The sequence below is a fragment of the Diceros bicornis genome, chromosome 5, assembly GCF_020826845.1.
Source record: "Diceros bicornis minor isolate mBicDic1 chromosome 5, mDicBic1.mat.cur, whole genome shotgun sequence".
In the NCBI taxonomy this organism is placed as follows: domain Eukaryota; kingdom Metazoa; phylum Chordata; class Mammalia; order Perissodactyla; family Rhinocerotidae; genus Diceros; species Diceros bicornis.
The window spans coordinates 59,971,230-59,984,897 of NC_080744.1; the positions used below are offsets into that span (position 1 = coordinate 59,971,230).

The 13,668-nt window shown below is 35.9% G+C and overlaps 1 protein-coding gene across 5 annotated transcripts in view; it reads right to left on the reverse strand.

Annotated features, from left to right (window-relative positions):
- The window catches only part of DENND4A (DENN domain containing 4A), a 126,702-nt gene that overhangs the window by 47,454 nt on the left and 65,580 nt on the right, over nucleotides 1-13,668 (reverse strand). For all 5 annotated transcript variants that reach the window (XM_058541870.1, XM_058541869.1, XM_058541872.1 and 2 more), the window contains 2 exons: nucleotides 11,947-12,165; nucleotides 10,479-10,624 (listed from right to left, as the gene is read on the reverse strand). In XM_058541870.1, the coding sequence (XP_058397853.1) occupies nucleotides 10,479-10,624; nucleotides 11,947-12,165 (365 nt within the window). The remainder of the gene's footprint in view (nucleotides 1-10,478; nucleotides 10,625-11,946; nucleotides 12,166-13,668) is intronic.

Sequence of the window (13,668 nt, forward strand, 5' to 3'; positions counted from 1 at the left end):
GCTCATCAACTAAAGAGCATAACATTGACATTAATTTTTTAAAAAAAACACAACAGATGTCATATATATGACAAAATACAACCCACAGAACTTTATTAGGTTAGATAGAATTAATATCATATGCCAGTCAGGAATAAATGGGAGAGCAAGAATTACTAACAAGTTAAATCTTTATGATAAGGATTTAGGACAGAGTATATCAAAAAAGAACAGGGATAGCTTTTAAATTTTTCTAACTCTTAAAAAATCTGGTACATTAGGAGTCTTCTTTTTTTTGTGAGGAAGATCAGCCCTGAGCTAACGTCCATGCTAATCCTCCTCTTTTAGCTGAGGAAGACCGGCTCTGAGCTAACATCTATTGCCAATCCTCCTCCTTTCCCCCCCCCCCAAAGCCCCAGTAGATAGTTGTATGTCATAGTTGCACATCCTGCTAGTTGCTGTATGTGGGAAGTGGCCTCAGCATGGCCGGAGAAGCAGCACGCGCGGTGCGCGCCTGGGATCTGAACCCGGGCTGCCAGTAGCGGAGCGCACACACTTAACCGCCAAGCCATGGGGCCGGCCCCAGAGTCTTCTTACATAAATTGTTGGTTATAATTTCACAGCATTACATACTGTAATCTCCAGGGTTAAAGAATGTTTTAAATGGTATACCCATACAGTGAACTAGACAACAATTACTGCATGTTTCAGAATTCTAATAAATGACAACAGAAAATGTTCACCAAATAATGATACATGATAAAAATTAGGCTACTAAATCATATATATATATAGTATGATGCTATTTTTTTTTTTTTTAAAAAGTGAATATGTGTGTTACATACATTTGTGTGCATTCTCTCACACCCCCCCCCCCAAATGTTACCTCTGGGTAGTGGTTTTACTGGCAGGTAATTTTCTTCTTTATATTGTTATTCATTTTCCATTTAAAACATAATGAATATGTATTACTTTTCTTTTAAAAAATTACAAAAGTAATAAATTCTCAGAATAAAAATTTAAACTAGTTAGAATATATTGCTATTAGAATAAGCACTTATTTCAATTCTGTTGAAGGATATTTAAAAATCTATCAGTATAAAAGAAGGTACCTTTCTTTTTACCTTGTCAAAGACATTTATACAGTGAAACTAGCAATGATACAATAAATACAGTAATGATATAAAATTATATAAAAAATATAGTAAAGGATAATCACATACCCTGCTGGTACTCAAACTTGGTAGTCTTTTTTAGAAAGCAAGATGTGTTTAAACATTTTCACCTTACTCATTCTAAGAAAATAATTTAACATGAAAAAAGCTGAATGTGAAAGATGTTTCTTGCAGGACTGCAACAGCAATAAATTGAAAATCGTCTACATGTCAAAAAATAGGTAAATGAACAAAAAATATACAATCATTAAAAATGAAAATAGTAAAGATTATGCAGACTTCTGCTTGAACAAGACAAATTAAACACAACAATTTACCTTCAATCCCTCCTGAAATCTCAACAAAATGAGACTAAGAGGATTGAAAAAAACCCTACAAAGACAAAAAGAACTGGAGAAGGAACAACAGTAGATCTGGAGTTCAAAACATTTTAGAAGCTGTAAAGCAGACTGATGTGACCTGAGAAAGCTGAAAGCCACATCTGGCACTGGAGGGGATAGAGGAGAAAAGTCACAAAGCAAGTCATTTTGCTCTGTAGAGCCCCAGAAAGCTCAGGAATGAAAAGTTCTAGATGCCCTTGAAGATGGGAGTGCAGGTGGGGTCAAAGCAGGAGAATTAGCTAAAAGCCCATAGTTAAGGACTCCCAGATTCCTGGCCCAACCTAGTACAGTTAGGCCACTACCTCTCCCCAGTGTGGCAGAAGACTAGATTGGGTCTTTCTGAGTGAACCAGAGGGACTTTAGATTTGAGGACACCAGGCAGAGCTGAGGGAGGTGAAGGAGGTTAATAAAAACAGGTGAAGTAAGTAAAAGCCTACATGTTACAACAAGGGAAAAACCTTTTACCTCCCCCACTCAGCTCTGAGAACACTGGCAGTCAGGCTTATGCTCCCCAGGCTAGAAACTAGAGCTACCTCCTGGGGAAACTAAGCAGCCTAAAAGAAAAGAATCACAGACACTGATCAACCATGGACTCTAATGGAATAGTTGAGTTCCCTTATGATCATCAATGTCATACTTAAGAAAGCTCCAAGCCCCACCTCCCCAGAAAGCACTCCAATGAGTTCTTTGTGCCTCACTCTTGAAAATGAACACCAACCAAAGATCACTCAAGGAAAACCAATAACTTGAAAGAGAATAAAATAAACAAATATTAAAAGGTACTCAAAAGAAGCAGAGATAATGCAGGGGGAAAAAACCTTCAAAATAACTAAAATGAATTAGTCTACATCCACGAAACAAGAAGATACTATAAAAAAAGAACATTCAGAGAATGAAAAGGAGCTTATGGAAACTACAAATGATAGCAGAAATAAAAAGTATACTATAAAGGTTGGAAGATAAAATTGCAGAAATCTCCCAAAAAGTGGAAATGAAAGACAGACAGGCAGAAAAGGGAATGGAAAAAGATAAAAAACATTAAGAGGATCAGGCCAGCAGGGCCAATATCCAAATAACAGCACATTTCAGAAAAAGCGAACAGAGACAATGGAGGAAAGAAAATTAAATTTAAAAAAATGAAAGAAAATTCCCCATAACTTGAAGGAAATGACTCCACAGATTAAAAGGGCCTATATGCATTCAAATCAATGAAGAAAAGAAGGCCTATACCAGGCATATCCTTATGAAATTTTAGAACATTGGAGATCTTAAAAGCTTCCAAAGAGAAAAAGAGATCAGGCACAAAAGATCAGAAATCCAGATGGTATTAGACTAGATTTTATTCTCAACAACAACATTTGAAGCTAGAAGACAATGCAGTAATGACTTCAAAATTTAACATCCAACTAAATTAGCAATCAAGTATTAGGGGAGAATACAGAAATTTTCAGATAGGCAGGGCATCAAAAAATATAACTCCCATGTACTCTTTCTCACTGAGCTACTGGAAGATATGCTCCACTATAACAAGGAAATAAACCAAGAAAAAAGTTATTGAAGCCAGAAATACAACTCCTGAGAGAGGTCAACGTTAATTCCCAAGATGATGGTGAAGGAAAATCCCAGGATGACAGACTAGAAACCAGCAATCAGTTCAGACTGGAACATCAAGATGGAAAGCTCTAGCAAGAAGTAAAAAAAAAATCAAATGGATCAATTACCTGATATGTTGGAAATATTGAGAGATTTTAGATTTTTCGCTTTTGTAGAAGAGGTTGGAGAAGAATTAAAATAGACACAAAACAAAAATATAGCAATTATTAACTTCAGGGACAACAAAATCCATACACAAAAGGAAACTTAATTATAGTATATATATGGCCTAGCTGCAATTCTGTACATAGTGATAACATTAACGTTGAACAATTATTTGACCAAAACTCATGTTATAACTAACTACATTGGAAGAATTGTGGCTGTGGTAGATATGACATTAATAGGTAATATACAAAACAATACGCAATAATAAAAATAATCTCATTTGTTTGGCAATCTTAAGATAAATTACTGAAGAAATAGCTGAAAGAGAAAGTGGTTACCTCTGAGGAGTACAAACTAGGGTTGGGAAGGAATGGGACATAAGCCTTATAAAATTATTTAACTTTTTAAACTATGTTTTACTGTGATTAAAATGAAAATTTACTTTTAAAAGATTTGGTAGCAATATTAAAAATGCTTATAAGATCTGGTCATGTAAAAAATTAGGAAACTATATTACAATTATGTAAAAACACTGGAACTAAATGTAAAATGGATATTAGTTAGGGCACTGGGCTTCCAGAGTGTTTGCTCCCTTTTATTTTCCACACTTCCTGTTAGTCATTTAATGAAAGTGTTAAAAAATTAAACTTTCAATAAAAACAGAGAATACCTAAGCCATTATTAGCAAACCTAAAAACATTTTTTAAAAACAACACTAGAAACATGTCAATGATAACTTAAAATCCTAGGTATCCCTAGGATTTTAGGGATCATAAGGTATGGTGCACCATAAGATATGGTGCCCACGGGCAAACCAAAAACAAATGAGAAGCTCTATACTTGAACATCTTTATGCAGATAAAATGGGGTTAATCTAATTATAAGGGCAGCAATGATAACAAAAGAGAAGTCATGGACCAGAATAAAAAGGTTAAAACAAATACCCAAGGTCATCGGAAAGGAAGCTGGAAACCATCCCCACCTCTATGATGGAACATTATAAGAGAACTGCTTGTCTATGAGCACCAGGTGTCTTTATTTATTTAACAGCTTTTCCCTCTTTTTTTTAACAGCTTCTGCCTCTCCAGACCTGTGCCTATTTGCCACTCTCCAACCACACTGTGCACATAGAAAAAAACAGTGGTCAAGGACAACCACTCTAATTCTCAGTACTATGAAGTCTATCAAAATATTAAAATTTTGCACTGTAGATTCAGTACCTTGGTAAAAGATATTTCCCTTAATTTGTATACCAATAAAATCTCATTTTGCATATAATTGCAAAAACAGCCATGCAATAAATCTTACATTAATCAGTTGGGCATTCTCGTATTTTGGAAAACAGAGTAACATCTGTTTCTATTGGGAGGAAAAGAAATCCAACACCCACGGCAGGATAAAATTAAAATAATTTTCATATCCTCTTCATACATTTTCACAAGACATTAATATGCTCAGAAAACACTGCAGAGGAAGGCTTGGGAGATGGAGAAAAATCTTACCAGATTATCTGTTACACAAAACTGTCCTTAGTTAAGATCCATCCTACAAGAACAGATTGTAAGGATTTAAAATATAATCATATGAAGAACAAGAACACATGGTTCTTAAATTAGTCATAAATGAAACTCAAATAATTTTCATCTATTGTTTTCCTTATTCCTATTCAGCAATACCCACTCTAGCTTTTTAAAGTCGGTCAAATGTTTTCTGTTTGGATACACTAAGATCAAAAGAGGAATATGTCTAATTTCAATCTTAGTCATGGATTGGCTTAGGCAGTTAATGCATATCTAATATTATTTATTTTCCATAGCTAAACTGCCAGAGGTAAAAGGATCTGTTCTCTTAAAAAATTAAGCTCAAAGTCACTCAACTAAGGAATAACCCCACATAAACGATTATTTTTAAAGTATTATTAATATTCAGAAAACATTTGCAGATTAAAAGCAAGCACACTTGCTGTGTTGAGTGCACTTAAACTGTGGTATTAAAATATGAAAGGTAGCACACGTGTGGTGACAGATACAAGCTAGACTGTTGGTGGTGAACATGCTACAGTCTACACAGAAACTGAAATATAGTCATGTATTGCTGAAATTTACACAATGTTGTAAAGCAATATGACCCCAATAAAATAATTTTTAAAAATATGAAAGGTAGGGGCCGGCCCAGTGGCGCAAGCGGTTAAGTGCATGCGCTCTGCTGCGGCGGCCCAGGGTTCGCCGGTTCAGATCCCAGGTGTGCACTGACGCACTGCTTGGCAAGCCATGCTGTGGCGGCGTCCCATATAAAGTAGAGGAAGATGGGCGTGGTTGTTAGGCTGGGGCCAGTCTTCCTCAGCAAAAAGAGGAGGATTGGCAGATATTAGCTCAAGGCCGATCTTCCTCACCAAAAATAAATAAATAAATAAATAAATAATAACAAACAAAAAAATATGAAAGGTAGTAACAACACTGTATAATTATTTACTATTTCAGAGAGCTCTGCTTAATAATACTAGGAATACAATTAACCTCTGCTCTATATATGAAGATTATTTACAGTTTGGATCTTGTGAAATTTTGTCATTTTTCTCTAATAAAAGAGTTTTTCAGGCTGGCCCCGTGGCTTAGTGGTTGGGTGCGCGCGCTCTGCTGCTGGCGGCCGGGTTCGATCCCGGGCGCGCACCGTCGCGCCGCTTCTCCGGCCATGCTGAGGCCGCGTCCCACATACAGCAACTAGAAGGATGTGCAACTATGACATACAACTATCTGCTGGGGCTTTGGGGGAAAATTAAATAAATAAAATTAAAAAAAAAGTTTCTTGAATTATAATACAGCAAATACAAATAACTATGTTTTAGTGAGTTATTTTTCTGTTTTGATTTTCTTAGTAGGCATTAAAATCTTTAAGTATAACATTAATCCATTATATATAAGTGATCTTTTGCTGGATCTAGACATTGAATAGGTAAATAATTGCATTTTAGGAAAATAGTCTGCCTAGAAACAATGGTTATACATTTAATGGGATTGTTTCTTTATTAAGACTTCTCAGAATTTATATTCTTTAACCAAGTATTCTCCAATCATGTCCTGCACTGACTCCTATCAAGTAAATAGCAGGCGACCTACTTTCAGAAAATCCTAGACAATATATTGTAGTAATTATCAGTACTAAAATATCCTCCTTAGAACATGACGCCCTAGGTACCTACCAAAATTGTAAGTCTTGTATGTCTTACAATATTATTGAGTATATTTTAAACCATGTGATACTACAATATAAGTTCTTAGCCGAAACACAAACTTGTGAACAAGATACATAAAATGAGTAAAAACTAAAAGAGAATACAAGATTTTTCTCTTCTGCACTGTTAATTGGATTCCTACAACTAATTCAGTGTTCTCATGTGGATTAATAAATTTATTGGCTAAAGCATGCTATTAGCTAAACTCTGGTCACTAATTTGGTCCCTTATGATTCAGTTAGCTTGGCATAGGGAACAACTGTTACACAAATGTATGCCCCTATTCACAAGGGAAGCTCAGTGAGTACATCTGGACGACCACTGGAATCCCAGCACCATACAGGAAAAACTTTCAAAGTGCATAGTGCTAGTCAGAAACATCATTTTTATATACAAAAACCAACACAATCATTCCTGTGAAAAAAGATTTTGAGAAATTATTTTTTAAAGCACATCCTTTTATTTATTGCATATCTTTTCTATTTAAAATACACCTTTCTATTTATTTATTCTTTATATTAATACTTAACTTTATAAGCATCAAATAAGGCAAACTCAAAAATTTGATTAAAATATTGAAAAGGAAGTTATTGGTACAATGCTGTAATGAAGATAAAACAAGGAACTACGATATTACTTCTCAAAATAAACAGGACTTCAAAGCTCTATATAGGCAGAGCTCAACTTACAAAAAGGCAGAGTTCTAAAAGTCAATTTGTAAAAAGGTTATTAAAAACGTAGAAAATAAATCCCCCCTCAAAGCAACGTCCTTTCTGGGGTGATGGAAATGTTCTGTATTTTGGAGTCATGGTTACATGGAAATCTGTATTTGCCAAAACTTGTCAAACTGTACACTTCAAAGTTCCATTTATTGTTTGTATATAATATCTCAATAAATTTTGATTTTTAAAAAGATATCCTAAAAGGTGATTAGAGTATCATTCCACCAAAAAAAAATTAATACATATTTCTAGCTCAACACTGTAGCCCTGCACCATTTGAGCTACAGGTAATCACCATTTATATCAGTGTTTCTATGGGAAAATGAATTATGTGTTCTAAGCAGGTAATGGCATATATCCATTTTTTCCCTCTTCCAAAGCATTTCAAGGACTATGGTGGTTATTTCTGGGCACCTTAGCTTGTTAATTCTCTATCAGCATCAGAAACAGTATTTCTCTACATCAACCATCCCTCAACTGTTCTAAATTGAAGGAAAGGGTAGATGCTATACAAGACTCTGAACATGTTCCTGCTCTTCATATGTATAAGTCATACAACACTTGAACATTTCTATGTCAGGAAACGATAAAATGAACCACTCATCTACAAACTCAGATGAAAGCCAGCAAAATATAAAAATAGTCATAATGTCCTCCACTTTTTAGTTCATACAACACTACTCTGAACACTGTGAGATATGCAGTTATAATGATCTCTCCTCACAATATTTTTTTAAACATAGATAAGAAAACAACATAGAAAGCCTAAATGACTTGACTAAAGTCACAAGTATAAGAGCTGGGGTCAAACTTCTCCTGATTCCCAATGCAGTGTTATTCCTACTATGACTTACATAGTGAGACTCATTTTTCATTTTTTTTTTTTTGTGAGGAAGATCAGCCCTGAGCTAACATCTGTGCTAATCCTCCTCTTTTTTTGCTGAGGAAGACCAGCTCTGAGCTAACATCTATTGCCAATCCTCCTCCTTTTTTTTCCCCCAAAGCCCCAGTAGATAGTTGTATGTCATAGTTGCACATGCTTCTAGTTGCTGTGTGTGGGACGCGGCCTCAGCATAGCGGGAGAAGCAGTGCGCCGGTGCGCTCCCGGGATCGGAACCCTGGGCCGCCAGTAGCGGAGTGCGCGCACTTAACCGCTAGGCCACGGGGCCGGCCCTCATTTCTCATTTTTATAAGATACATTTGGTAGTTATTTAATAATTAGCAAAGGACATTTTCACGTCAAACTCAGAACTGAGCAAATTTCTGAATATTGAGGGATGAGTTGTATTTTGGCTGTAGTGCCAAAAAGAATCACTGATTTTCTTTCAGAGTCATATAAATTTGAAAGAGATAGACTTCTTTAAATAACCTTACAAGTATAAATTATTGAGAAAATACATGACAAAGCTTTGCTTTCTTTTTTCTACTATCGTGGGCATAAAACCATGAATACTATATTTATATTCACAAATTTATAGAAAAGTTTCAAGTACAGTAACTTTTCAAGTACAAAGAACTTTCTTCCCCTTAATCTTTTGAGAGTAAGTTGCTATTTTGTGAGGAGTTACTTTGAAATTATGTAAAACCCTGTTTCTCATTAGACTCTCGACTGATTGATTAATATTTGTGTAGACTTAGAGTTTTCTATTTTATTCAATGGGTTACAATCTGTTACAAACATTTGATGTTCAAATTGTCCCAGATGTAGCCAGTGGGAGTCCCTTCAAACTGGCTTGTGTTTGTATGTGTGTGTGTTGCTTTTTTTTAAACACATCTCCATCATTCTTGGAGCAATTCCTTATTTTTTAGCACACTACTTTAGGGCTTATCTGTATTTTCTTTGCCCTACACTTGGGACCAATAATTTCTCCAAAGAGTCCTGATTCCTTTTAGTGGAGAATGGTATTTAGAAGTCAAAATCTGTGTATTAGGCGTACTCATTGCTATTGGGGTATGGATACTTCCAGGTCTTCTCAGTGTACAGAGGTAGGGAATATATGTGTGTATACATATAGACATACATACTTACATCTATATTTATTTCTATATCTACCTATACATATTGAAAACCAATGATATCATACTAAACCTCCAATTCCACTCTACTCTCCAATTCCAATACTACAGGGTTCGTTCCAGTTTTCTCCTTTTCTGTATTTGTAAATCCCTTTTCTGACAATGAGAAGCTTCATTATCTTTAATATTTTTATTTATTTGATCAATCCTCCATATATAACATTCTCCCATCTCCAGCACCACCCTTCCCCCATGCATATGACTTTTTCACCCTAATTTGGCTTTGACAACTCCTTCTAGACCAACTCCCTGCCCCCACCAAGCTGGCATCTCCCTCATCCAGATCAAACCCTGATACCCCATTTGCTGCCCCTACCCAGTGGGGACACTCTCCTCATCTTGCTCAGACTGACACTCCATGCTGTCCTCATCTCTGCATAGATGCTCTTCTCATCCTGTTTAGGCTCTGACCCCCTGCAGTAGTTTGTCCCCCAGCACGGACTCTCTCTGTACCCTGCTCATCTTCTGATTCCCCATGCTAGGCTACTTCTTGCATGGATGCTCTTCTCACCTGGCTTAGGCTCTGACACTCCAGACTAGGCTGCTCCTCCTTCCTCATCTCATTCAGGTTTTGACACCCCTCTCTGGGTCACTGTTCCCCAACCTCCTCTCTCTCCAGCATGGATCCCCATCTTGCTCTAGCCCACCTAATGACATTAGGACTGAAGGGGAAGGGAAGGTTTCAAATGAATTTATAATAGTAGAATTAATTCACTTAATTTATGCTACAAACTCATTCCCAAATTGTAGAAATATTCAGGTGAAATATTCATTATGCTCTACACCTATTCTCAGCATGTGACGATCCACCTTAGACAAAAAGGAGAGGTGAAAATTAACGACGCTCAAGTTAGAGGTCCACAGGCTTGGACAAAATTCCCACAGTTTATAAGTGGGCTGGCAGGGTTATGGACCTGATTGCTAAAATAAAACTCACAATTTAGTAAAATCCCACAAGGTATTCTTAAGAAGCTGTGCTTTATAATATTTAGTAGGCCACCAAAACTTTCACAATAAAGGGTAAATGATAAAATGAAATTAATTTAGATTTTGTTAAAAGCTGCTAAAAGTTATAAATAGAAACTGTAACTCACAACATTTATAACAGTCACACAAAATAAGTTAGGGCACTGTAGACATGCTACTTACTTACTTTATCTACACAATCATCAAAAAATGCCAGGCTTGCATCTTTATCACTGACAAAAGAACATTCCTCAATGAAGCGAATAAACATTTGTGTTTTGGTCATCATGTTATAGAATTTTTGATGTGACCGGTCCCGGCTTCTTAAGAAAGCTGTGCAACATAAATTTATAATATCAGAATATATAATATCATTTATAGATACACAGAATATTTGAGCTAGAAGGATCAACAATGTCATCTACACCCCCCTATACCCCATCATTTTGCAGAAAAAGAACTAAGACCCCTGTGAGGGGAAGTGTCCTGACAAAGATAGCAATAAGAAAGGAACTTGAACTCAGATCTTTCAAATCCTCATCCAGAATTGTCTCTGTTGTCCTCTCACTACCTTGAAGATTACACATAAACTAGTAAATTTTAAAGCATTTTAAAAATTGTTATTTTCCCTCCAAATGTGTTACACACTATGTGCACGTGGCACACTCTCTCTCTCCATATATATATATGTGGCTTTTTCAAAGCAGCAGTTACAGCCCCTCTAGTATTCATTTATGTTTGTGTCTTACTTATTGAAACAGAGTAAAAGTTTATTTCCTGATTTCGTGCTCCACCTTGCTCACTATGCTTAGTTACATTATACTTGGGCCTTCTTTTGGGCCCATGAACTCAAACCCTTTCCAGCCTCAGGGACTTTGCACAAACTGTTCTCTCTGACTAAAACACTCTTCTACTTTCCCTTTGCCTGGCTAATTTCTACTCATCCTTTAGATCATGGCTCAGATGTGAACTCTTCAGAAGGGCCTTCTGTGATCTAAAGTGTTCATTCATATTATTTTCAAATTGCTTATCTTCTTGACCATAGGCTCCATGGGAGAAGCGACCATGTATCTTTTGCATACCACTATATACTCAATGCCTAGCATTTGGAGGCACTCAATATATGCTTATTAAGTGAATTTTTCTTTCAAATGTTAAATATTACAAAAGAAAGTAAATATGTAGTGTGACACAAATTGCACTCCAGGGCTTCCCGACCTTTTTTACTTCGTGGCACAGACAGAAAATGATATTTGTAAAGCATACTGGAGTAAAACAAATGAGGCTGCTCAAGCCTGGAGATGACTATTTCAAGGGTTCCTTGCATCCCCAACATTGCCTGGCTGCCCTGAAGGCTAAAAGCATCACTATCTCAACACACCTGCGACACAACAGAGTGCTGTAGTACATGGTTAGGAACTTTGTACTTTTCTGTAGTTGCTTCTGCATATTTTGCTAATGGGATTATTTCTAATGTGCCTGAGAAATAACTAGTCCCATGGAAATGGTTTACCAACAGAGTTGATATTCAGAGTTGATACTCCTGAAATAGGTACACATGTTGATAAATATAAGCTATTAACCCAGAAAGCAACTGAATCATCACAAGACTAAGCTTAATAATATGAAAGCTGTAAAACTACGCAATCACTCACCTTGCAGGGCAAAAAGAGAGGTTGCATCTGTGGCTGTCTCAGATGGGGCCTGTGTTATTGGTCTTAAGTACGATCTATAACCTTTTAAAATAGAGGCCATGAAACACAAAAATGCCTCTTGGATTTCCAAATCTATCATGTGCAACCTCTTTCCAGAATTAAAATCATAGTCATTCATTGCTAAGTCCATTAGTCCATCTTCTCTTGGTCTCTGCTGCACTGTGAAGAAATACAGTGTTAGTGATTTCTCCAAGCTATCAAAACTCAAGTTCATTAAGAAATCAACATAAATTTGTTGTATCTGTTAAGTCAAGTCATTGTGCTGTACACCTTAAACTTATACAGTGCTGTATGTCAATTACATCTCAATAAAACCGAAAGAAAAAAATAATTTTGTTGTGTTTTCAAAAGAGCTCAGGCTACCTCAGTTCTTTGTTCATCTAACTTCATAATATGTATACCCTAGGAAAGCTTGCCATATCATTTTTTAGGCTCTGCTGAATACATTTCACCAAAATTAAACATAAAATTGTCCCTGTTTATCTGACTACCATCAGAAAAAATGTTCATGTTCTGAAATAACTATATATAAACTAATAAATGAAGATCATAACAACCATATAAACTGGACACAGGGTAAATGCAGTAGTCTCTCCTTCTCTTTTTTGTTTTTTTAAATATAAGTGCCTACAGGAAGAACACAGAGGGATTAAAACATGAAAAATAACTCTTTCTCTTCCTGAACAATTCAATGCTAAAGCCATTAGGTAGTAAAAGAGTAAATTTACAGTAGAGAAGCCTAGTAGACAGCACCCTAATAAAGTGATCAAAATAAACATCTTCATCAATAATGGGACAAACTGAAATAGTGTGTGATCTGATAAGGATGCTATGAAAGGAATGCAGCCTCACTTCTGCGACGTGCCAAATATGCACGACGTGTATTTATCATGAGGACACTCAGACAAACCCACGTCATGCACCATTCTACAAAAGTAAGTACAATCTGCAAAAATGTCAAGAAAATGAAGAAAAAAAATCAAGGAACTGTTTAGAGAAAAGAAGACTAAAGAGACTTGAAACTAGATACCACACCTAATTTGGAAATAGATGCTTTTGCTATAAAGAACATTATTAAGGTAATCGGTAAAACAAGAACCTGGTCTGAGGATAAGGATGGCAGTAATACTCAACTTTAACTTCCTGATTTTCATAGTCATACTGTAGTGATGTAGGAGAACGTACTTATTGGTAGGAAATACATTCCATTCAGAGGTGATGGAGTATCTGTTCTCAAAGGGTGAGGGAAAAGTTTGTGATTGCTTCAAAATTTAAAACTTTTTAAAATATGAAGAATAATTAATCATCTTAGAGAGGTTCTTATGGAGTTCTTATTGTCTAAAAAAGAAAAGTACTAGAAAGAACACAGGCATTAGAACAGAAGGCCTAGGTTTTAATCCTATCTTCACCCTTGTTAACTGCAGGATCTCTGACAAGCTACTTTACCTCCCTCAATGTTATTATCTTCATAATTGTAAAGATAAAAAAATGTGTGTGAAAGTGCTTTGAAGCTGTAAAGTGTTATACAACCCTTAACTATCAGTATTGTTTAAAAGTCTGTAGTTTTAAGCTTTAAGATTCTGCCCTTCAGTAGAGCTGGATGGGTTATTTCACTGATTTTAATAATATTTAAATATTGCTACAAAAGCTGCTGCACTTCTC